This window comes from Micromys minutus (genome assembly GCF_963924665.1).
Source record: "Micromys minutus genome assembly, chromosome: 15".
Taxonomy (NCBI): Eukaryota; Metazoa; Chordata; class Mammalia; order Rodentia; family Muridae; genus Micromys; species Micromys minutus.
The window spans coordinates 51,064,460-51,089,917 of NC_137984.1; the positions used below are offsets into that span (position 1 = coordinate 51,064,460).

At 45.1% G+C, this 25,458-nt stretch overlaps 2 protein-coding genes across 2 annotated transcripts in view; both read left to right on the forward strand.

Annotated features, from left to right (window-relative positions):
• Positions 1–286: 286 nt before the first annotated feature.
• On the forward strand, positions 287–20,331 carry PROSER1 (proline and serine rich 1). The gene is made up of 13 exons (XM_080929314.1): positions 287–819; positions 3,240–3,305; positions 5,627–5,695; positions 6,348–6,442; positions 7,676–7,769; positions 10,935–11,045; positions 12,430–12,513; positions 13,647–13,725; positions 14,269–14,364; positions 14,609–14,653; positions 16,445–18,128; positions 18,531–18,681; positions 19,256–20,331. The coding sequence occupies exons 1-13, from the start codon at positions 775–777 to the stop codon at positions 19,376–19,378; spliced, it is 2,742 nt and encodes a 913-aa protein (XP_080785440.1). The 5' UTR covers positions 287–774; the 3' UTR covers positions 19,379–20,331.
• Positions 20,332–21,060: 729 nt separating this feature from the next.
• Positions 21,061–25,458, forward strand: part of STOML3 (stomatin like 3) — a gene marked incomplete at both ends in the record, with an annotated part of 28,945 nt that continues 24,547 nt past the window's right edge. The window contains one exon of the mRNA XM_080929146.1: positions 21,061–21,133. Coding sequence (XP_080785272.1) covers positions 21,126–21,133 — 8 coding nt within the window. The remainder of the gene's footprint in view (positions 21,134–25,458) is intronic.

Sequence of the window (25,458 nt, forward strand, 5' to 3'; positions counted from 1 at the left end):
AATGACTACCACACTCCGAAAAGGACTTTAGTTACATCCGTTTGACATGCATTCAGGCGTCTGCCGTGGATGCCTACGTTCCCACACTAGGACCCCGGCGTTCCAAACTAGTCTTTCGGCAATAGCGACTAGAGGTGGCGGTGCATGATTGCGTCTTGTGGGCGCGACACGCTCTACCGAAGGTCCCCTGGAGCTGGTGGGGCACTTAGGGGTGCTCCCGCTAGGCGTCTGGCCGCGTGAGCGCTGCGGTACTCGAGAGCCGCCCTTCGGAGGGCTGTGTCCCCCTTCGCCCCGTTCCGAGTGCGCCCCTGCCGCCGGTCCGCTCCCGGAAGCTACGAACACCGGTAACAAAGGACCTGAGGGGCCGCCGACTGCCAGAGCTGCGAGACCCCGGGATCGCGCGGAGCGGCGGGGCAGAGCGCCCGCAGGGCCACGTGTTCCGGATCGCGGCGGAGAGCGGAGCGTGGCTCGGCGGCCTTCCCCGGAGCGCCCGGCCCTCAGCGCCCTCCGGAGCCCTGATTTCTGCAGACGCACAAGCCGGCTCTGCTCTGAGCAGCTGAAGCTTTGTGCGGAGAAGCTACTGAAGTCTGATTTTAATAAAAACTTTTCCCAAGTTTTTGTTCTGGGATTTTTGTTTTGTTTTGGGGCAGTTTGCAATACTTTCTACCTCCTCGTCTCCTCCTCCTGGTGTATTATCCACGAGTCGAACCTGGGATGAGCGTTTCGTAATTGCAAGTAGAACTGTTAGAGGACACGTTCGGAATAGTACTCAAGATGGACAAAAAGTCCTTTGAAACGGTGCTGGATGAAATTCGAAAGGTAATTGACTTTGATTCCTAAAATTCTTCTGACATTGTCGTGAGTTACTTTCTTTGAGGTGTTTGTAGTCACCAAAGGGACTTGAACTTTCCGGTAAGAGCTTGGTAGGTTGCACCGCTTAAACAGAAAATAAGCCACCTCACTGTTATACTTGGGAAGTCACTGTGATGTGGGAATTACGGTTTGTACTACCCGCGGTTCCGGAGTCAACTGTAAATCCTTACTAAATTAGCTTTTGGTTAAGTGACATTTATTCATTGTTTCCATGTTTCAGTAACAGAGTGACTGGGCACTAGAAGGGATGCCTAGAAAGTTCCTTTTCAAATCTCAAGCTAGGCAAAATGTATTCCCTGCCTTTGCTTTCCTTCCTCCTTTTCCGTCTGCGTTTTGAGACTGTTTATATTTCCTATTTCCCGGGATGAACCAGGCAGCAAAAAAAAAAAAAAAAAAAAAAAAAAAAAAAAAAAAAAAAAATTGGAATGTGGAATTGACTCTAAAAAAATAAGAGGTTGCCTGTTTGACGGAAAGAGCAGTGCCACACAGCATCTCACAGCTTGCGCGGGGCTGTCTTGCATCTGTTTGGCATCTCAAATCGGTGTCCCTGACTGCCAGATCTAGAGTTTTGTTTTGCTCTTTTAAGACCCCTTCTTCCCCCTTCTCAAACAACACACCTTTAATCTTTCCTGTTTGATAGTGCTGATTTTTTTTTTTTCTTTTCAAATACACGTCTGCTCTTGCTGAGTCTTGTCTAACTAAAATTTGAAGCAAAATGTCTTTTTACCGTGTACTTAGAATTTGCCACAGTTGGTTTCTGAGCTGGTTTTTAACCATTCTGAGACGATAAATTCTAAGTTAAAGTAGACCTGAATGCAGGCTTCTGCTTTGGAGCAGTGCAGACATGCGTGTGTGTGTGTGTGTGTGTGTGTGTGTGTGTATTTTTTTTTCTCCCTTCTCAGCCTTGTAAAAAAGTATCTGGTAATAGATATTAACAAGGGAACCAGAAAGGTTCTGGAGACAAAAGTCTGTTCATCTCAGGGGGCCTTTAAGTCCACAGTTCTAGTTTGCAATCAAAATGTGGTGGCGGTTGGCTTTGCCAGACGGAGAAGCACATCCGCGGTATCTTAGTCTACTAAAATGGAGTAAAGTGGGGGCATGTCTAAGTAGGGGCAGTGCTATCATTTTTAGAAATTGCTGTAGATCTTGTAGATGTCCGTTTAAATGGGTCACCTCTAATGTTGTTACTGCACACCCACAGATAATACTGCCATCACTTAAAGTAGAAACGTGTGAGAAGACACTGGGGAACAATAGGAAAGGCATTGTTTGGTTTTCTCAAAAGAGGACTAATAAGAGCTGTTAGTAAGCACTTTCAGTTTGACTCCAGCTTCTTAATTGGTGTTACCTGCTGTACTCCCTGTGTTCCAGCCCCCAAGCCCTCAGTAGGTCTCCCATGCTCACCCAGGAGTCTGGTATTTAAAAAAAGAAAAATGTGCTCCATGCCCTATGTGGGGGGCCACAACTGGACCTTGGCAGCATCAGGGGAAGATATGACATAGGATTGGTGCCATCAGCTCAAGCCAGGATTTGGTCCTGGACCTTGCTGTTGACTGTCTCTGTAATTGATGGAGATAGTAACACTCCTCAGCATGCATTACCCAGAATGCCATGTAAAAGTTGAACTGTTGAGCACCCAGGATGACTTTTTACTGGTCGTTGCATTTGCTCCTAGCAGAATAGAATGATACATGGAGAAGTTAAAAATATTATAGCTGTTTTGTAGTGAGGAGAAAAGTGAGGAGGCCAGTTCCTATTTGATAGTGAGTGCTTGCCTTCTACGGTAGCTTGCCGTAGTCTTTCCATCTCTTAGGTCCACAGTAGCTGGTAGAGGATGTGACGTCTGCATAGTGCTAGAGCAGAGGCATCTGTTCTCAGCTGATAGGTTCCACGGAAGAAGGAAGACATTTATCAAGTATCTATCAGGTCTCTAATTCTTAGGACCTACAGCTCCTTGAAGGTTATGATTGGGATTTCCCCTTTGTGAATGAGGTAGCAAGCTCTAAAGACTCTTGTGGGCTACATTGCTAGTTCCAGGCCAGCCTGGGCTTTATAGTGAGACCTTGGAAGAAAGAAAAAAGGTCATGGTAAATTGTATCAGTTAGAGATGCTGTGAAGATAATTAGGCATTCACAAATTTGAAACAGTTTGTACTAATGTTGACTCTGTTACAATGTTGCTCCTTCTGTAGACCTGTTCCTAGAAACCACCAAGGATAGAATTTCTTGTTACCTTAGTTGCTGCAGCTCCCAGCTAGAGCTGAATGACACCAGTCCCTGTCAGTCTGTGGGTGTGTATGTACTTCAGAACCTGCATATCAACATGTCGCTGATGTATAGTAATTCTTTTTTTTTCCCCCTTTCTAGGCTGTTTTGACAGAATATAAATTAAAAGCAATTGAATATGTTCATGGGTACTTCTCCAGTGAACAGGTATTCTTTGTTTTCTTTAAAGCCTCTTTACACTGCTGCTCCAGTTAATGTCTGTTTACTTACTAGATACATTCAGAATTGCTTTGACTTTGCTACCTTATGTGCTGTAGAAGTTCTTCATTCTGGCGCAAGACTTTAATTACACCACATTCCTATTCTATGGTGATTTGTATCCTTTTTAAAAGCAACTTAAACTGTGGGTTATTCTGGGAAAGTATCAAAAGTTATAAACTTGGGGTCTAAGAGATGGCTCCGTGGTTGAGAGCACTTTTTGCTCTTGCAGGGGACCCAAGTTTGGCTCTGAACACTCTCCTGGTCATAGTTTACAACCATCCAGAACTCCTGTTCCAAGCCATCTTGCCAGGTCCAGCATGGCCTTGGTGGGGACAGAATGACTTGGTTTCCTGGCCATGGGACAGGACCAGCAGATGTGGTTGGTGATGGGGTGCCCACTGTGTCAATGGCTGCTGTGGGCATAGGACTTGTTTGTGTAATAATGCACAGGTCTTTCTTCCTTCAAGTTCTCCCTGTCAACATTAATGACCCTGTGAGTCAGGGAGGCTAAGGTGTGGCTAATGTCTTAGCAAAATGGTAAACACTGGGACCTTCAGCACAGCCCTTAAGCCTGTGAAAAGTCTCTAAAAACTTGGGTTAAAAAATAAGGTTGCAGCATGAATTAATGAGGAGCTTCAGGAATCTAAAGGAACGGAAGAAGCACCTGCATTGTGAGTCAACTTGTCAGAAAGATACTAAGGAAGGAAATCCCACCCAGCCAAGTGGTTTTTGTTTATGCTTACAAAGACACAGATTCCTGAGTTCAAGGTTGACCTGGGACAGACTAATTTAGATCCGGCTGTGGCAGAAAGTAATTTGGGGATAGGGTCCCACCCAGCTGTTTATCCTCTGTGCTTAACCAGGGCAGGCAGATCTCTGAATTCTTTTCCAGAGTTAAAGGGAAATGTGTGCTTACTGGCTCCTAAGAATTAAGGGGCTGGATCCCAGGATGCTGATTCTTAGGATAATCAAAAGGAAATCTGGAGTAAAAGAGATGAGCAATCCAGAGAACATTTCAGAATAACAAGAGGGAACTGCTTGGAGAACTGTCTCCCGGGGAACAAAGAAGCGGACTGGAGATCTCCTCAGAAAGCAGAACTGGGAGGAAGCGGACTGGAGACAGCTCCACCCAAGCTTAGGCCTCCAGCTGGGACCCATGATTTGACTTGAGTGGTTTCATTCGCTGTTACCAGAATGAAACATCCTTTCTTCAGAACCCCTCTCCAAGCTGAGGTCGCTCCTTGCAGCATCTGACGCCTTCTTTTGAACTCATATAGACATGCAAGCAAAACACTCAGCCATTATTGAGTTTATGAATTTGTAAATTTACTAACTAATTTGTACAGTATTTATAATAGTTTTTAAATTCACTGTTTAATCAAAGAAGACATAAGTAAATGTTGAACAGTTAGAAAGTCCACAGACTCCTGCATTGTTGCTTTTCCTTTGGATTTTCCTTCAAGACAGCGGCCGGGGTGAGGGCATCTCTGTGCTGCTCACTCCTGACTGCATCCCAGCGTGGTGGGGGATGGTAGGAGACCCTGGGATCTCTCATAGGGCAGTGCCAACCTAGGGCCTCTGGCTGCTGCTGTATAACCTGCAGATTCAAGCCCAGGGGAGCCCTCAGGCCTTCCGCCAGTCACTGCACACTGCACTGTGCATTCAGTGTGCACCACTTCCTGCCTTTCTTTCTTATGGCTTTATGTTACCCCAGGGCCCCGTACATGCTGGACATGTGCCCTTCCACTTAACTACATGCCAGGCCTCTTTCTTTTCTTAATTTTTATTTTGAGACAGAGATTTAGTCAGTTGCCAGATATGCACTTCCAGGCTAAATCTAGATGGAATGTCGCCTTTCTTTGAAAAGAAAGGAACAAAAGAACAATTTATTATAGGGAGTGGATAGGAAGGAAATGCCACCACATTCTCGTGATGTTCCCAGGCTTAGACTCAGGTCAACAGTCTTGATGGTACACCTCTACCCACTGAGCCATCTTGCCAGCACTGTGGGCTTTTCTTTCTTCCCAGAAGGTTCTGTGAGGGTACCGACATTCTTTGTCCACACTGTCCTCTGTGGAAGCTGTTGTATCATGTGACTGTTGAGCACTTGGCGGCTGGAGTTTTCAGTTTAGTGCTTTATTGCACCATAGCCTCCGGTGCCATGTGCTCATCTTCCATGTGAGTGACTGGACTGCCTGTGTTGAGTCTGTTTGAAAGAGCTGTGTGCAGAGGCTGCCGTCAAAGCTGAAGCGAGTCTTTGCTTGCAGGTGGTTGATCTCCTAAGGTACTTCTCCTGGGCAGAGCCACAGCTGAAGGCCATGAAAGCACTACAGCATGTGAGTGACCCCCTTCCTCAGAATGCCAAATAACAGTGTTTCATTCCCCTGTCACACCGTCCTGGGCAAATTCTGGTTTGTGTCAGAAAGAGCTGACCTTCAACTCAGTTATACTTTGATATAGCAAATAACTGTTAAAAAGTTAAAAGCTTCCAGGGTGTGAAATTGTGCTACTATTAAATTCTCTATGGGTTCTAACTGGCAGATTGAGGGTAGTTGAGGAAATACTCAGAAAGGCAGAGTCCTGGGACTTTGACCCTTATGATCCAGGTTTGGGGGCATCTCTCGTGTGTCCCTGGCTCTGACTGCAGTGCCGGGTGAGTTGGGTTACCCTTGTGCACATGCCGCCTTGGTAGATGGCCATTCAGAGGATTTTACACTTGTTACAAGTGAGCACATCAGGATGCACAGATGTGAAACATACATGGAGAACCTAGATCTCTTCTGAAGTCATTACACTAAAAGGAGTCCAAGTATGACTCCGAAATTTGGTTTTTCTGGAGCGTTGCTGGGGTTATCTTTTGCTTGTGTTACTCTCAGCTAAGGTGTAGGCTTTGTCCTAAAATGCTTATACTACAGAATGTAAAGTTTTCCGTTGGGTACGGTCTGCTACGGTAATCTCATGTTGAAACATGTTTTCTTTTTGTGATAGAAAATGGTGGCCGTCCACCCGGCAGAAGTGGTGAGCATCCTCAGCTGTTTCACCTTCAGTAAGGACAAGCTGACTGCTCTGGAGCTCTTGGCCTCGTGAGTTCTCTTACTGCTTGCTTCAAATCTTGGAAGTGTAACTGGCTTTTAAAGTCGCTGGTTCCTGTGAATGTGTCAGTTTCGTGGGGCAGAGAATGTTTAGGAGACAGTCTGTGAAAATGATACCCCTTAATGTGTCAATCATGTAAGGGAGCAGACCCTAACGAATTATTTATAAAAACGGCTGGATGTGGTTGCACACAGCGTTCATGTCAGAAATTGGGGTCTGGAGGCAGGGAACCCTGAGTCAGACAGTTAGAACCTGTCTGCAAACAAGAAACAAACAAAAATGTCCACATTCTGTGAAAACACAATACTGGATTCTAGTGTCATCCCATAGTCAATTCTACATCTGTGGTCATGGCTCACAGAACAATGCACTTCGTATGTGTGGTTTTAGCTCACCTGATAATGAGCACTTCCTACATAGGCTAATGCATTTCAGCATTTGCTTTGCATTCTTCCTATTCTGAGTGTCTTAGTCAGGGTTTCTATTCCTGCACAAACACCATGACCAAGCAGCAGGCTGGGGAGAAAAGGGTTTATTCAGCTTACACGTCCACATTGCTGTTCATCACCAGAGGAAGTCAGGGCAGGAACTCACACTGGGCACGAACTTGGAGGCAGGATCTGATGCAGAGGCCATGGAGGGATGTTGCTTACTGGCTTGCTTCCCCTGGCTTGCTCAGCTTGCTTTCTTATAGAACCCAGGTCTACCAGCCCAGGGATGGCACCACCCACAATGGGCCCTCCTACCATTGATCACTAATTGAGAAAATATCTTGCAGCTGGATCTCATGGAGGCATTTCTTCAAGAGAGGCTCCTTTCTCTGTGATAATTCCAGCTTGTGTCAAGTAGTCACACAAAACCAGCCAGTACACTGAGTAACTTAAGTGTTACTGATAAAAATGTGAGATGTTTATTGAGCAGGACACTTGTATCTGAGAGCCTTCTGTTCCTTCTGAAAGGGCTAGAGTTATGTGAGGCTGTAGTAATTCTCCTTACTTGACATTTGAGAACCACAGTAAGTGTGAGCTTAAAGAGGAGAGAAGGGACCCAACCTTTAGCAAAGGTTTAGGGTGGGCGAGCTGTTCATTAAAAGAGAATGTATTCTACAGTCTGGTATGTGTTCATATGTCCATGAAAACACAAAACATGCCATAAAGACGTTTCCGACCTGTGTATATCTGCCTGGATCCTCAAACAGAAGCTAAGTCACATTTCCTTGACAGAAACATTGTGGATGCACAGAACTCTCGTCCCATTGAAGATTTATTCCGAATCAACATGTCTGAGAAGAAGCGGTGCAAGAGAGTCCTGGAGCAGGTAATCCTCACACATGCGGTTGTAGACGCTGTGCTAAGTCTGGGGTGTTGGTGCCCAGCGAAGTGCCTGCCTCACCGTTGCAGTGTTGGGGACTAACTTAGAAGCAGACATTCTTGCCAGCAAGGGAGCAGAGATGGCTGTGGAGCGAGAATTCGGTGGTGGCTTGTTGCGGTACATATTAAATGGATGGCTTATCCATTTATCAACCCCTGAGTGTCACTCTGCAGACACCGCTCTAGTGTGGAGCCGAGTACAGGGACTCCATCACATGGTCACAAGCCACACTCTCCACATGGTTCCTTTCCCAGGCGCTTCACTCCGTTTCTGTCGGGTGGATACGACCACCCTGGTGTGTTCCCTTCCACTACCTGTTGTAGTAAATTTCATCTACAGACTAATACTGTCCAGAAAGGGACACTTTGTGCAGAATAGTCAACTGGTAATCATTGTGGAGCCAAATTTTTCAGCCCTTCAAGATTTCTGTCTTTCAAAGGCCATCAATGATCCTTACTCTCACGTGTTGCTAACAGGGGACGGCTAGTGGAGGTTTGTCTCTACAACCTCTCTCAGCTCTGGAAACCAGGTTAGGCTCCCTATGTTTTTTAGATATTTGGACACTCTAAGATTTCTGACAGAGTTGAAGACTAATTTATGGCCTACCCAAGTTAATTAACTTTGAGAAAACATGGTCATTTAGAATATTTTCAAGTGGTAATAGTTGTACACAGCTTACATTTGAGGGAATCGTTTGTTTTTTAAGTAAACAGAAAAGGTGATATGTGGATTGATGTTAGAGTGATACATGATTGGACAGTGGAGAGGTAGGCAGCAAAAAGGTAGGAAAATGGAAGAGGAGCAGAGATTTCAGGAGAAATCAAGATGGAGCTAGAGAAAGCAGACCTAGATCCTGGTGGCCATACTTCGCGATAGCTAGATATAAATATTCTTACGTGATTCTATAGGTCTTTTTATGTCTTATAGGAGGGCAGTTTGTGTCTTTGTCCACTGGATGTAATCTTATGGTATAGAGGGTTCGTGGATTGAGAATTTAATATATAAACCTTCATGGAAAGCTCTTGAGCTTTGGAGTCATGTTTGTGCTGGGCGGTGGAGGAAGGAAAATGCAGGGGTGGTCGTATCCACCAGGGACAGAAGCTGCAAGGCGGGCAGAATGAACCACCTGGGAAAGGAATCCCCAGGAGTGTGGGCCCAGTGACAGAGTCCATGTGCTCGGCTCCACACTAGAGTGGCATCCTTGGAGTGAGACCATCCCTTTAATATTTACTGCAACTGGGGCTCACCCAGCAGGGCGCTTTCCCCTGAGGAGCTCTGCCATGGCACCAAGCATTTTAGGAACAGTGACTTCACATTTGCTTTGTTAGCTGACTTAGAGTAATCAGATTTATAAGAGAAGACTCCTAAGACAAAATTCCATGTCACTAATGAAAATTTGTAAAGGGGACAGATTTTCTGTCCAAGTATCTGATTTTGGCTTGCAAATTGGTAAGGTAATGCTGCCTGTCCACTGAAGCAGAAGCCTGTGTGAAGAGATAGAGTGCTCTCTGAGGGCCCTTGAAGCCTCCTGAGGTCTGGGAGGAGGCTCTGCCTCCCTGCTGGTTTCTGTTGCTGAGATGACCCTCATCCTACATCTCCTTAACACCAGTGTCCCTGAGTTTCGTGACAGAATCTTGGAGTCCTACATACATAGCTGTAGTTGTCATCCCTCTAACATGTTCTAAGCATCACTCACTGACTCTGAAATGTTCTGGGACCCTGTGCCCCTTTGAGTGGAGCACTATTAATGTAAATTCATTAATCAAAGTGTTCCAGTGTTTTAGTTTAAAGTTCTATTAGGAATTTGTCCTAATGGGGGCTGGAGAGATGACTCAGTGGTTAAGAGCACTGGCTGCTCTTCCAGAGGCCCTGAGTTCAAATCCCAGCAACCACATAGTGGCTCACAACCATCTGGAATGAGATCTGATGCCCTCTTCTGGTGTGTCTGAAGACAGGGACAGTGTACTAATATATAAGAAATAAACAAATCTTTTTTTAAATTGTCTTAATGAAATAATAGAAATATATAAATTCATATATAAGGGTATTTCCCTGCTGTGGTTTATTATGACCAAATTGAGGTGATTTTTTTTTTTTTTTTTAAGGTTGAAATGTTTGGTTGGAGGTTGGATTATGCAGTTAATGTGATTTGTGGAAACTTACAAAAATAATTTTAAATACAAACAGCATCCCTGTAAGCACTTGGATATGAATACGACTGTATGTGTTGTGTATCACACATTTCACTTGACTGCACCTGTGTATTTCTGCAGCACAGCCACGGGAGTGCATTTGCGTTACCAAGTACTTCTCACTTTTACCAGCTCAGTGTGTCTGAGGTACCATTTCAGAAGCCAAGAGGGCACTGGAAGCACCGTACACCTAAGTCCTTTCTCAGTTTCTTAAAAGTGAGCGCCGAATAAATCATTGCTGTATTTTCAGTAGTCTGGCTCTTTGGAATTGTTTTTTTAAACATTTCTAAATTATTTATTTTTCTTAATGTGTGAGTGTGTGCCTGTAAGTGTAGGTGCCTGTGAAGGGCTGAAGAGGGTGAGCTGCCCAATGTGGACTGGGTCCTCAGCCAGAACAGCAAGTGTTTTTAATAGCTGTACCACCGTGTGTGTGTGTGTGTGTGTGTGTGTGTGTGTGTGTGTGTGTGTGTGTGTGTACACTAAGTCTATGAACATTTTCAAAGCAATTTCCTGTTTGGTTTTTTTTTTTGCTGTTTGGTTTGGTTGTTGTTTTGGAGTCGGGTAAAGAAATGGAACAGGTACTTCGCACTATGTAGACCGGACTAGCCTCAAGCTCACAGAACTCTGCTTGCCTCTGTGCCTGGGGTTAAAGGTGTGCATGTCAGAGCCTGCTGCTAGATAACAGACCTTTCTTGAACCTGTGGCTATAGCAGGCGTGATACACAGCGGCAGTGACTACAGAGCGAGCCCTCACATCTCTGCACACCGCCTTGGCTTTCCAGCCCGGGTGGTGGACGGTGAGTGGATGTGCAGACGGTGTGCTGCTCCTGAAGTCGTGGCCTTAGCTGACTCCCGTCACCTGGAATGCCTGATCTGATGAGTTGGACTTTTGTTAACCACTTTCTTTTTTATCTTACAGGCTTTCAAGGCAGGCTGCAAAGCCCCTCATGCCATGATTTCTTCATGTGGAACCATTCCAGGAAACCCATATCCCAAAGGAAAACCCAGTCGCATAAATGGGATTTTCCCTGTAAGCATGCTTCTACATAAATGGAATTTCCCATGACTGTCACAGTAGCACAGATCTGTGCACTGTATGCATATGAGAACATTGCAGCTTGTGATGCTTCTCCAAAGGGAAGGAGTCTCCTGTCCTCCACTTATTCATACACAGTGGGAAGTTCATGTGTAACCATTAACTGACTGGGTTACCCTCAGAACATCCCAGACAAAGGCTCATTTTGCTGTTTCATTCGCTCGCTGTTCTTAGCCATTTTTGACAGTTGCATAGCTGAGAACCCATTTGGGAAACTGCAAGATGAAGCCGCATAAGAATCTTGTTTGAATACCAGAGGGCGGTTCTCAGAGCCCTGGGAAAACAGCCTTTTCAGAAGTTAACATTCAAAAGCCGTTACATTTCTATTAATATATCGCAACCCCAAAGTTTCATGGAGTAAATAATAAACATTTATCATTATTAACAGTTTTGGGGTCGTTTGGTTGGCTGGTTGGATTTGTTTTTATTTTAAAACAGGGCCTCACTCCACAACTTTGGCTGGCCTGGAACTCATATACAGAGCAGGCTGGCTTGGAACTCAGAGATCTACCCAGGCCTACCTCCCAATTGCTAGGATTAAAGGCCTGGGCCAGCACACTGTGCTCCTGTAGTTCTGAAGGGGGGGGCCGGGAGTGGCTTAGCTCTGTAATTCTACCCTAGGTTTCACCTGCAAGCTTGACTGGCATGCATGAGCATTCTTTTCTTTCCAGGCACTTAGGTGCATGACAAGTTAATGTTGTTTGTTGCTAGGAATCTTATTCCTCTCCACAAGGACTTGTGTGCCCTTATGACATGGTAGCTGGTTTCCACAGCACATGTAACCAAGGGGAGGCAGGGGCAGCTCTTAGAACTTGGTTTTGGGAATCGGTGCCATTCTTTAATGTCCTGGTAGTAGCACACATGAGCCCTAGTTATTCAGAGATGGATGGTGGGCAGCAGTGGCCAGTGGAGCCATCTTGGGAGCTGGCCTCAGTACCAGTGTGTACTACCTAAGGACACTGCCTGAGGTAACAGGCTGTGCAGACCTCTGATCTGTTCTATAGAGCAGTCTCTAAAGGCTCTCGGGCACCACGTTTCCTTTTCAGCCTCTGATTTCTATCCACTTAGCATGGAAGTTGGCATGTGTGTGTGTGTAGAAAGTATTAGACGGCACATCATTCTTCCCTGTTGTCCCCTCTGCTGCCGTGGTATAGGATGGTAAGGAGGAAGGTGAGATAACCAACTGGGGCAGGATCGGTCCCAGAATCCAAGACAGTCTTCTTTGCAAGTCCCTTCAGAATAATTAAGCGCAGTTGTCTGTTGTCTCTAAAACCTCAGGCCCCCCACCTCTGTCTCCTTTCTTTCTCTTTTTTAATAGGGAACTCCTCTGAAGAAAGATGGTGAGGAAATTACCAATGAAGGCAAAGGAATAGCAGCTCGAATTCTTGGACCGTCCAAACCGGTATGTGCTGAGATAAAAATAGGAAGCAGGTGTTAGGTTCTCTATGCGTAGCTTTCTCTCTGTGGAAAGTACGTTTTTTGTGTTGCAGTGCAAATGTGGTAGAAATTCCAGGTCAGAGAGAATGGCCTGGAGCTGGGAGTAAGGACTTAGTTCAAGGATCTTTGGAGAGTAAGCATTTTATTTGAAAGTTAAAATAACTCAGCCACATTTATCTATTCAGATAAGCATTAGAGAGTGTTGTTTACCTGCCTGCTAATTAAACTGAATGTTAGTGAAGCAGGCCTGGAGCCAGGGCTTGTCCTTTGAGAGAGTGAGTCTAATGACTGGAAATGTAAAGTGAACCGGAGAATGGGACCTCCTGAGTGGAGAGGTTTATAAGTACTGCTGGCCCCACACAGGCCTGTGCCTTCCTTTTCTCTCACAAGATAGGAGAATCAAGTAGCTGTTTCTGAGGCCAGGAGGAAACAGTCCCTTCCCACCAGTGGATTCCTCTGTCCAATGACTCCTGTTCACTCTTTCACTCTGGATAAAACCCAGTGTTTGGTGTAGCTTTGGACACACAAGATTCTGTAAATGTCATCAACCGTAAAACAAAGTGCTTGTGAATCTATAGGTTTCAAAAGAATAAAACATTTATTCCATCCCTAGTCCACTGTGTAATAATTGTCAGGTGGCCAGGTGCTAATGACCTCCCTGTGCTAAGATCCTAAGATCACAGGAGAGTCGTGCCCTGAGGTCTTTATGTGTTGGAGAGACCAGACCCTGAGGATCTCAGTGATTGTAGGAGGACATTGTCCTTGAGGTCATTGTGTGTCCTGAAGGTCTCTTGTGTTGCTTTCATATTGGAAATGGGAATTCCTGGGGTTGACCCAGGCTGGGTCAGAAAGGCACCTGCTGTTTATTCAAGTCTGACCTTTATTGGGGAGGACGGGACGAATGAAAGCTAAAATTAAAACACAGCATTTCTGGCAAGCTGTACCTCTGGAACTGAGTAAGAACCACCCTTATGAAAGCAAAGACTTTACGTAGTCTGAAGTTTGACAACTGGGGCATCTTGAGCCTCTTAGGATGGTATTGTTTTATCAGGAGATGCACTCTCAGTGATGTCTAACTACTGTGCTTCTGTCGTCCAGCCTCCATCAACATACAATCCACACAAACCTGTCCCGTACCCAATACCTCCGTGCCGGCCGCATGCAACTATTGCACCAAGTAAGTGTTGGCTTGTCTGCACCTTTCCTTTCTGCTGTTCATTACATTGAGAGGATAGGCTGCTTTGTGTGCTTAGGGAATCTGCAGCACTTCAGTTCTGAAAGCTTAGTTTTGCTGATGGCTAGCTGCTGCATCCTGGTCTAGCACGCTGCCACAAGTGTAGTTTATTTTTAATGTTTTCCATGTTTGAATTAATTGCAGATTGTTTTAATCACCTTATTATTGGGGCTTTTCACTTATAATTCATTTTGGCAAATGGCCATAAGTGCCCGTTTTCTCAGATAGCTGGTGTCCAGAGGTATCAGTGCGTATGGAAATGGTCAAGTGTGTACACTGGACTTAAGTGGGGCAGGTTCACCCCACCTCACCTGTCAGGAGGTGTCTGGGCCGGGCATACAGAGCTGTCTTCCCTCTCACATACATGCTCCATGGGAGCTGTCTCGCTATTACACGACAGTTTAAAATAAACCACATTCCCTAATTATGAGGATTTGAACTTGTAGCCAGTGATACTAAGTTCTCTCTCTCATGTTCTCGTTTCAGGTGCTTACAATAATGCAGGTCTGGTGCCATTAGCCAATGTGATAGCTCCAGGCGTCCCTCCTCCGCCTCCATACACTCCAAATCCAGCAGGAACAGGTAAAGGCCTGCAGCTGTAGGCTGTTTAAAATGAGTCACAAAGTGTTCGCATATGTGTCTGTAAATGTGTCCATGCAGCCTTTTCTAGTCATGTGGATATGATTCCCGTGGGCCTTATTTTTCCCTCAGTATTTTCAATGATGTCTACTTACTTTTATTTTAGCTTTTCTTTTTTTGACATCTATCTGTGATCATGGTGGGGGAATAATTTGATTAAAGCTGGAAATCATTTCTTTTTATATAGACAATGAAGACCTCTCCAGTCAGTCAAAACCTACCCAGAATCAAAGTGAGTACCAAATGGATCAGAGAAGCCTGCTGTCTGCCATGGCCGCTGGCTGTTGCTCACAGGGAACTTGGGAAAGGCTCCTGGATGTAGGGTAATTCACTAAGAATGAAGTGATCCTGATAAGAGTTTTACAGTCAGGAAATGCACATGTCCGGATTTAAATTCATTTTCTGACTCTATCCTATTTGCAAAACTCCATGAAATCTAAGAGTTACATGTATGTTCATCCGTGTTCACTGAGCATTGTGATATGGGAGTGGTGATTTTCACATGCACACGAAGATGACCCTTTTGTCAGATAATAAGCCCAGTAAGCCTATTAGGTATAGCCTGAGGAAAGGGACAGGGAACACAGTGTGTCCTGGCGGGGTGGCGCCTCCAGGTGGCAGCACCGAGCTGTATTGTCCAGTCAGTGAGCAACAAGAAGTGAGCTTTCCGGTGTGGGAGGAAAAGGAGTTCACTCTCAGGAAAACAGCACTTAAATCTGATTAATGTGCCCAGGGTGGGGGTGTTGGTGGGATTCTCCCCTCGCTGTGAAGGCACCTAGAGGCGTGGCCAGCTTGTGTGTAAAGGAGGGAGGACAGATGGAAGTCGGTAGATGTCAGGATTGCTCTCCGTGGCTTTGGAGCGACCTAGCTCTATAAAGAAGTCATTCAACTTTATGGAGATAATTTAAAAACCTTTATGTTCATGGGCCCTATCACGTGATAGCTGTGTGGTTTTTTTGTTTGTTTGTTTTGTTTTTTTGTTTTTTAGTTTTGTTGTTGTTGTTTTTCTGTGCTAGAGTACTGAGGCAGGGCCTTATATGAGCTTTCTATAATGAAGCTGCATGACTGTGTGATCTTTACTAATCACCCTATATAAAATGGAGTGCTGGTCTCTGGATTACTGTGAGACAGAAGGAGTGGCCATATAAGTGTCCTCTTGCCAACAGTCTGGTTTCTACACACATCTTTAAATGTCTGTCTTACTCCCTGAAAAATGCTGTTTGGTGGTTATCACTACAGAGGGAAGAGCTGTCTGTGTTACCTCTGAAACAGAATTGGTCTAAATACAGTCTCAGACAGCGCTGATCACAGCAGCACTACAAAACTCCGGTTTCCCATCAGCTGCCACAGTGTAATTGGGCACAGCCACTGAACTCATTCTAGGAGGAAGAACCCAGACCACCCCCAACCCTCCTTTTAATCGCCATAGAGTTTTGTCAGGATTAGATGGCGCAGCAAACACAAAGTAATATTGAGAACAACTTCTTGGGTGTTTTGGATCCGCCCTCTAAGGTGAACCTGTGTGGATCCCTGACACAAATTTACTGAAACAGAAGCTGAGCGTGGACTTGGCGAGTGCCCGGGGCAGGCTGTGTAAGGCTTAGGGGCTGGTGCAGGCTGTGGGCTGCACAGGTCAGTGAGATGAGCTGGGAGGCTGTGTTCACCTAGAGAAAGGTTTCTTCACGTAAGGAGCTGGAGAGTAAGTCCACGCCAAGTTGCCTCCTCCCAAAATCCGTGCCTCTGATTTTGCAAAGCAAGAGCATGAGCATTTCTAGCTGCTCTAGACCGCCTCACTTGGTGAGCTGGGACAAGCATGGTACAGCCACCGTCCGGTCACTGATGCTCCGAAGTCAGGATCACAGCGCTCAGCAGCTCAGACGAGACGGGGACAGCTTGAGGCCTGCGTTGCTTTTCTTTGGTACTTGTGCAGTATGAGCCTCTCCCCTCCAGAAGAGGAGCCATGCCGCTCTTCCTTTAAACCAGGCGTTCGAAACACGGTAAACCCTGCTTCTTCTCTCCCCAGCATTGTCTACCGCAGCCAGCCAACTCTTCTCTCCTCATGGCTCTAATCCTTCCACTCCGGCTGCGACGCCAGTACCTGCTGTGTCCCCAGCCAAGGCAGTAGTAAACCATCCTTCGGTGTCAGCAGCTGCCCCGGGGCCCGGAATGAGTGCACCCAGCGCTGCCCTGTCAGCGTTCCCAACGCCTCAGCCATCCGCACCGAACCCGACTGTCATCCGGACACCCTCCGTGCCTGCCACGCCTGTTACTTCCACCCATAGCACCACACCCACTCCTGTCCCTTCCATTTTTTCTGGCCTAGTGCCCCTGCCAGGTCTGTCTGCCACGCCCACCCCATCCACTCAGGGCAGCTCGACATCAAGGCTCACTCTGGCTTCCAGTGAGACATTTGCTTCCACGTGTGCCCCATTCACCAGCCACTCCTCGGCCAGCTCCTCTGCTGGCTCAGCCAGTAACCCAATCACAGCTCCCCTCTCCTCCGTCTTCACAGGCCTGCCTTTGCCCTTCCCACCAGCATCCCACAGCATAGCCACCCCGACTCCTTCTGTAATTGCCAGTGCTGCGGGTCCCCATGGTGTAAATACCCCCCTTCTGTCTGCCTTAAAAGGCTTTCTTACATCAAATGACACACATTTAATCAATTCCTCCGCCTTGCCGTCTGCAGTCACAAGTGGACTGGCTTCCTTATCCTCTCTTCCCAATCGAAACTCGGATTCTCCTGCCTCGGTCCCTAACAAGTGCTATCCCCCTGCGGCTGTTCCTGCTACACAAAGGGCTTCCACCCCAGGCTTGGCCATGTTCCCAGGCCTGCAGCCTCCTGTGGCTAGTGCCACCTCGGCAGCTCCAACGCTGCCTGCACAGTCCCCCTTAGCTACCCCCTCCTCCACAGCAGTGCCAGTCAGCTGTGGCTCCTCAGGCTCGCTTTTGCACGGTCCCCATGCAGGTGGCATCTCTTCTGCCCCTGCTGCAGCAACTATGCCCATTATGATAAAAAGTGAGCCCACAAGCCCCCCACCCTCGGCCTTCAAAGGCCCAGCTCACCCCGGGACTCCTGCTCGTGCTACCTTGGGCCTGTCAGGTGCCCTGGGCCGTGGGTACCCTACGACCTCAGTGCCAATCAGTGCGTCCACTTGCCTTAACCCTGCACTGTCTGGGCTCTCCAGTCTGAGCGCCCCCTTAGCTGGTTCTATGTCCCTTCCTCCACACGCATCCTCCACACCCATCGCCCCTGTATTCACTGCCCTTCCCCCTTTCACTTCGTTGACCAATAGTTTCCCTCTACCGGGCAGTCCCTCCCTCAATCCTGCTGTATCCCTTCCGGGGCCATCGACCGCCGCATCTACAGCTGTACACCCTAGCTCTGCAACCGTGCGCACAGTTCTGCCCACCTCCAATGCCTCGCCTGCAGCCTTCCCACTCAACCTGTCCACTGCTGTGCCCTCGCTCTTCGCGGTCACCCAGGGCCCGCTGCCCACCTCCAACCCATCCTACCCTGGCTTCCCTGTCTCCAGTGCCCCAAGCGGTGCCCCCACGCTGCCCTCGTTCCCAGGGCTGCAGGCACCCTCCACGGTGGCTGTTACCCCGTTGCCAGTGGCTGCCTCGGCTCCATCACCTGCGCCTGTTCTCCCCGGGTTTGCCTCAGCCTTCAGTTCCAACTTCAACTCCGCCCTGGTGGCACAAGCCGGGTATGTGACTGGGCTGCAGACAGGTTCAAGTCATTTCTCACCAAGCTTATGTAGCTCGGTCTTGATTTATATTGAGATATTAGGCGAAGAGGGGTGGGGGGGGGGTGGAAAACACTACCCAAAATGCTTTATGACTCCTCAGCCATATAGCACAGTGAACTACTTGGCTTGCTTCTAAGGTAGTTGGCAGTGTTGTGTGAGACGTTGCTTTTTTTTAGACTGACTACTCTCTGAGTAAGTTTTACCACAGTAAGTGACTCATTTCTGCAATTCCGTCCTACAGAGGAGTGCTGATTTGTTGGCATCCCCACCCTTAAGTTGCCTCTTGCTAAATATGGAAGAAGCGGCCATGCGCCTCCAGGTGTCCTCAGTTTGACCTATTTTTCTACTGATTGTTTTCAGTTTGTCTTCTGGACTCCAAGCTGCGGGGAGCTCTGTTTTCCCGGGCCTTCTGTCTCTCCCAGGTATCCCTGGGTTTTCTCAGACTCCTTCACAGTCGTCCCTGCAAGAATTACAGCACAGCGCGGCTGCACAGTCGGCTTTGTTACAGCAGGTATGCAGAGTCTGTAGTAAGTAAAGCCGTGAACCACCATCTTGACCGCCCAGTGCCAACAAGAATGAGTCTCACCAGAATCCAGAAGATTGGTTTTACCCCCAAATTCACAGATTATATATCCTTTCAGACGAGTAACAAAAAAGGGGTGGGGAGTCAAATGTATGAATTGTTTCCCATTTGTAGATTAAAAAAAAAATTCTCAGATATTAGTGGCACATGCCTATAACCCTAGCACTCAGGTGGCAGAGAGGGAGGAGGACCTCTTGAGTTCCAGGACAGCCAGCCAGTCCTGTACAGTGAGTTCCAGGACGACCAAGGCTACACAGAAAAACCCTGTCTCAGAAAACAGAACAAAACAAACCCTTGATTTGGAGACTTGGTAAAGTGGAAACTAGTCAAGACAATTACAATTTAATTTGTCTTATACTTAAGCTATAATGGATACAGTAAGGCAAATTATCTCTACTAAACAACAAAAAACGGGCCTGTTCCATCTGACTGGATGCGGGTGGGAGCCAGTCGGCGCCCAGTGAACGGAGCTGTGCTAACTGCTTGTGCCTCTTTCCTGCAGGTCCACTCGGCATCGGCTCTGGAGAGCTACCCCGCCCAGACAGACGGGTTCCCTAGCTACCCCTCCACGCCAGGGACACCATTTTCTCTGCAAACAGGCCTATCCCAAAGCGGGTGGCAGTGAGTTTTAACAGTGTTTACTCTTCTTGGGAACAACATGAGATTTACCCAAGAACTGCAGTGAACAATCTGTCAGATGAAATTGGCCAATAATTTGAAAGTAAGAGTTTCTTAACGACAGAACTTAAAAGTTCAGGTTGTGTTTTTAAAGTGGTTGTATCAGAACCCTTAATCTGACCTATGTAAATAAGATGACAATAAATTGTATCAAGAATAGTATTTTAAATGTACTTGGGGACTTATTACCTCTCTTCCTATGAGCTTTGAATTGTGTGAGTGATCCACAGAGACTATTGAAGAGGAGACTGAAGTCTTTATAGCCGAATACAGCCTTAAGTCTGCTTGTGTCGCCTCCATGGGGCCCCAGCTGTGCCTCCAGCGGCATGTGGCCCTGGGCGGAGTTTTATTCTTCGGATGCTTGTTAGCATCAACTGGGACACAGTATTCTGTATGTATCCACAATGAGGGGCTTGAGATGACTGTTACCAGTTTATTGTTAATTTATTACCGATAGTCATGCATACTGCTGAATTTAACCGAATATATTTCAGGAAAGTAAAAATGGTGCTTACTATAGTCTTTAGAATGACTTTCAGGTGTTTTCAACTCAAAGCGTATACGCAGAACAACCTTATAGACCTATAAGCAAGGGAGGCTCAGGATAATGTGGCAGAACTTCCCTCATCTCAGCAGTGTGACAGGTGAGTCTTGGCCACCACGGTTGCTCATTGTGCCCTGGAAGCCCTTGGTGAATGTTTACAGTCATAGGGTGGGTTTCCGCTTACACACTCATCTGAAGTGGATGTGTGGCAGCGACAGCAACGACTCACGCTGCCCATGCACGAGTGTGCGCTGAGGGCTTGTGCAAGTGGAACGTGACCCACCACCATCCTGAACAGTAGCTGCCGCACTGGGGTAGGGGGTGGGGTGAACATGAGCTGTAGGATCTGCTGTAGTGCATCTCAACATCTAGAAGTTCTACTTTTATAAAGATGCTGTTTGGAAGATGTTGCAAATGTATTTTCCTTCAACGTGGGGAACAAACTTTTTAAGTATATTGAATAATCCTGTATGGTTAGTTTTTAACATTTTTTTAAAAATAAACTTTATGGATATCACAAACTATAGAAGTGTTTTATTAAATGCTAGGTAGATAACTGTTTAATTTTCCTAATTTTCTAGGGGCTATTGAATATCCTCATCTGAATTTAGTTGAAACTCCATTTTAGAATACTGATTGCCCAGTCCTTTAAGTGAAATCTTAGGAAAAAATCAGACGATGAGCAAAACTCGTGACAGGCAGATACCTCTTCTGTCAAACACAGACTGACAAGCGCTGGAAGGTGCCATTTGCTCTTCTGAAGTCCACATTCATGTCAGTCTTACTTGAGCTGGCCATTCAGAAAATGGTTACGGAGTGCTCTCCATGTAGTCTGATTCCACTGTGAGTTCAAACGTGTGTCCTCTGCAAACCCTGAGCAGAAAGTGTGTGTCCAGTTCATCTTTTCAGTTTGTCCCTGAGATGCTGTATATATTGGTTATGAAAAGGTTTACATAAAAGCTTAGATAATGTTTTAGAATAATCACTGGGGGGGTGGGGGGTGTTCTTACATGTGTCTTTCACAAGCCTCTGCTCAGTTAGTGGAGAAGCCAACATTCTAAAAAAGGCCAAAAGCTTGAGGAAGTTGCCTGCTAATAGTTCAGTTGAGTATAAGGAGTAGTTTCAACAAAGCTAAGAAGAAAAGAGAGACATGCTTAGGTATGTGAACTTAATCTTCAATCTTGTATTCATATGAAATACAGTTGGTGTCAGAATTTTAGTGAAAGTTTTACTCTAACTCACTGAATGAGTCTTGTTTGTAAAGGTGACAGGTTATATCTCTAGTTGGTAAAAAGATTAAACCTTGAACCTTAGCAAGTAAATTGGAAAGAGTAAAGTGTGCCCCAGGCCCTTGTCTACAGATAGGATATTATGATACTCAATTTTTTAAAATTTAAGTACTTCTTTTAGAGATAGTTTTTAAAATTATGGTTAAACCTGTAGCTTCAGGCTTTTCCACCTGTGCCCCAGTTCCCAAAATAATGACTCTGAAACTAAATTATTATGAATAAATGCCTAGGTCAAAAGCTTTGACTCATTCCCTGACTAGCTGGTAACTAAATTAACACATTTATTTAAGCCCTGCCTCGGGGCTAGTTACCTCTTCTCAGATTCATGAAACCAGCTCCATCAGCATTTGGGCTGAATCTTTTCCACACCGGACTTTCTCAGATTCCTCTTCCTGTCTGAACTCCTACCTCTGATTCCCTGCCTAAGCTAATAGGCCAACAGCTTTTTTACTGAGAGGTGATGCATTCACAAGAGTCTACATCTCCCCCTTTCAAACTAACAAAGGATCCTTTCTCTTATATTAATAAGCTATATACAGTCATAACAATTGTGAAAACTGTCAGGTAAGATTATATCCATAATGCCCAGTCAGTATGTATTGGGCAACTTTGGAGAAAGTATCTATTGTATCTTTGTAAGTTCAGAGTTTTGTTCTTAAATCAATTTTTATCATAACTTGCACTATTAACCTAAAAATATCTTAGAGCTTAAAACGTTTTTTCTAAATCCTAAATAACTTAAACTTAATTTTAAGGATACAACTGTCTTATCTTCAGTCCCATTAAAGGCCTGAGAAGGAATAAATATTGCACAGGAAGTGCAGACAAGCAGCTTCCAGAGCTGTAGAAATGACAGAAAGCTGGCTGCCTGCACGGTCACACAAGTCTGAGTCATTGGAACATCATCTTTGGCCTTCTGGCCCAGAACACATGACAGACCTTTCGGTGAAGCAGGAATTATAAAGGACTTGTCTGTCTTGTCCTTGCAGAGCTTGGCAGTCGACTGCCCCCGTCCCATTTATCCTGTTTAATCGGCATACTGTCAGCAGTTGAAGCGAGGGCAGTTTCTTGCTTGGTGGTTAGCTTGCCACATTTGAAGCTTACTCCATATCTTCAATGCTTATATTTTCTTTGAAGTAGAGTGGGGTGCTGCCAGGAGCAGATATGTCATTGTCATAAAAGCTTTTTATTATATCTTTATTATTCATATATATGTTTTATTGGATATATTTTATTCACATTTCAAATTAATCACCTTTCCCAGATTCCCCTCCATATCACCTACCCCATCACCCCTGCCCCTTCCACCTCCCCAACCTTACATTTCCTTACTGCAACATCAAACTTTAGCAGGGCAAAGGGCTTTGCCTCCCATTGATGCTCAACAAGGCCATACTCTAGTACATGTGCAGCTAGAGCAATAGGTCTGTCCATGTGTACTCTTTGAATGGTATTTTAGTCCCTGGGAGCTCTGGTTGGTTGGTATTACTGTTATGTGGTTGCAGACTCCTTCAAATCCTTCAATTATTTCTCTAACTCCTCCATTAAGGACTCCCTAAGTTCTCCATTCTATGGTTGGCTGTGAGCATCTACCTCTGTATTTGTCAGGCTCTGGCAGAGCCTCTCAGGAGACAGCTATATCAGGCTCCTGTCAGCATGCACTGCTTGGCATCAGCAAAACTGTTTGCATTTGGTGGCTGAATGTGAGCTGGATCTCCAGGTGGGGCAGCCTCTGGCCTTTTTTTTTTTTTTTTTTTTTCAGTTTCTACTCCAAGCTTTGTCTCCATATTTCCTCCTGAGAATATTTTTGTTCCCCCTTCTGAAAAGAACTGAAGCATCCACACTTTGGTTGTCCTTCTTCTTGAGCTTCATGTGGTCTGTGAATTGTATCTTGGGTATTCCAGCCTTTGGGCTAATAATATCCACTGATCAGTGAGTGCATACAGTGGGTGTATTTTTGTAATTGGGTTACCTCACTCAGGATGACATTTTCTAGATCCATCCATTTGCCTAAGAATTTCATGACTCATGATTTTTAATAGCTGAGTAGTACTTCATTGTTTAAATGTACCATATTTTCTGTATCCATTATTTTGTTGAAGGACATCTGGGTTTTGTTCAGCTCCTGGCTATTACGAATAAGGCTGCTATGAACATATGTCCTTGTATTTTAGAGCATCTTTTGGGTAAATGTCCAGGAATGGTATAGCTGGGTCCTCAATCCAATTTTCTGAGGAACCGCCAGACTGATTTCTAGAGTGGTTGTACCAGCTTACAATCCCACCAACAATGGTGGAGTGTTCTTTCTCCGTATCCTCACCCAGTATCTGCTGTCACCTGAGTTTTTGATCTTAGCCATTCTGACTGGTGTGAGGTGGAATCTCAGGGTTGTTTTGATTTGCATTTCCCTGATGACTAAGGATGATGAACATTTCTTTAGGTGCTTCTCAGCTATTCAGTATTTCTCAATTGAGAAGTCCTTGTTTAGCTCTGTACCCCAATTTTTAATAGTGTTATTTGATTCCCTGGAGTCTAACTTCTTGAAATCTTTGTATATACTGATATTAGCCCTCTGTCAGATGGAGAATTGGTAAAGATCTTTTCCCAATATGTTGACTGCCATTTTGTCCTCTTGACAGTGTCCTTGGCCTTACAGAAACTTTGCAATTTCTTGAGGTCCCATTTGTCAATTTTTGATCTTAGAGCATAAGCCATTGGCGTTATGTTCAGGAAATTTTCCCCAGTGCCTATGTTCTAAGCTCTTCCCCACATTCCCCTCTATTAGTTTCAGTGTATCTGGTTTTATGTGGAGGTCTTTGATCTACTTGGACTTGAGCTTTGTACAAGGAGATAAGAATGGGTAGGTTTGAATTCTTCTGCATGCTGACTGCCAGTTGAACCAGCACCATTTGTTGAAGATACTGTTCTCTTTCCATTGAATGTTTTTAGCTCCTTTGTCAAAGATCAAGTAGCCAGAGGACTGTGGGTTTGTTTCTGGGTCCTCAATTCTGTTCCATTGATCTACCTGCTTGACTCTGTACCAATACTATGCAGTTTTTATCACAATTGCTTGGAAATATAGCTTGAGATCAGGGAAGGTGATTTCCCCAGAAATGTTTTTATTCTTGAGAATAGATTTCACTATTCTAGGTTTTTTGTTATTCCCGATGAATTTCCAACTTGTTTTTTCCAACTCTTTGAAGAATTGAGTTGGAATTTTGATGTGGATTGCATTGAATCTATAGATTGCTTTAGGCAAGATGACCATTTTTACAATGTTGATCCTGCTATTCCATGAGCATGTGAGATCTGTCCATCTTCTGAGATATTCAATTTTCTTCTTAAGAGTCTTGAAGTTCTTGTCATATAGATCCTTCACTTGCTTGGCTAGGGACACTCCTAGGTATTTTATAGTCTTTGTGACTATTGTGAAGGGTGTCAATTCTCTAATTTCTTTCTCAGCCTCTTTATCCTTTGAGTAGAGGAAGACTACTGATTTGTTTGAGTTAATTTTCTATCCAGCCACTTTGCTGAAGTTGTTTATCAGTTATAAAAGTTCTCTGGTAGAATTTTTGGGGTCACTTAAGTATACTATCATATTATCTGCAAATAGTGATATTTTGACTTCTTCCTTTCCAATTTGCATCCCTATAACCACCTTTTCTTGTCTAATGGCTCTGGCTAGGACTTCCAGTACTATACTGAATAGGTAGGGAGAGAGTGAGCAGCCTTGTCTAGTCCCTGATTTTAGTTGGATTGCTTCAGGTTTCTCACCATTTAGTTTAGTATTGGCTACTGGTTTGCTGTATATTGCTTTTACTATGTTTAGGTATGGCCTTGAATTCCTGATCTTTCCAAGACTTTTAACATGAAGGACTGTTGAATTTTGTCAAATGATTTCTCAGCATCTAATGAATTGATCATGTGGGTTTGTTTTTTTTTTTTTTTTTTTTTTTTTTTTTTTTTTTTTTTTTTTTTTTTTGAGTCTATTTATATAGTGTATTAAGTTTGTGGATTTCCATATATTGAACCATCCCTGCATCCCTAGAATGATGCCTATTTGATCACGATGAATGATTGTTTTGATGTATTCTTGGATTCAATTTGTAGGACTTTTATTGAGTAGTTTTGCATCAATATTCATAAGGGAAATTGCTCTGAAGTTTTCTTTATTTGTTGGGTCTTTGTGTGGTT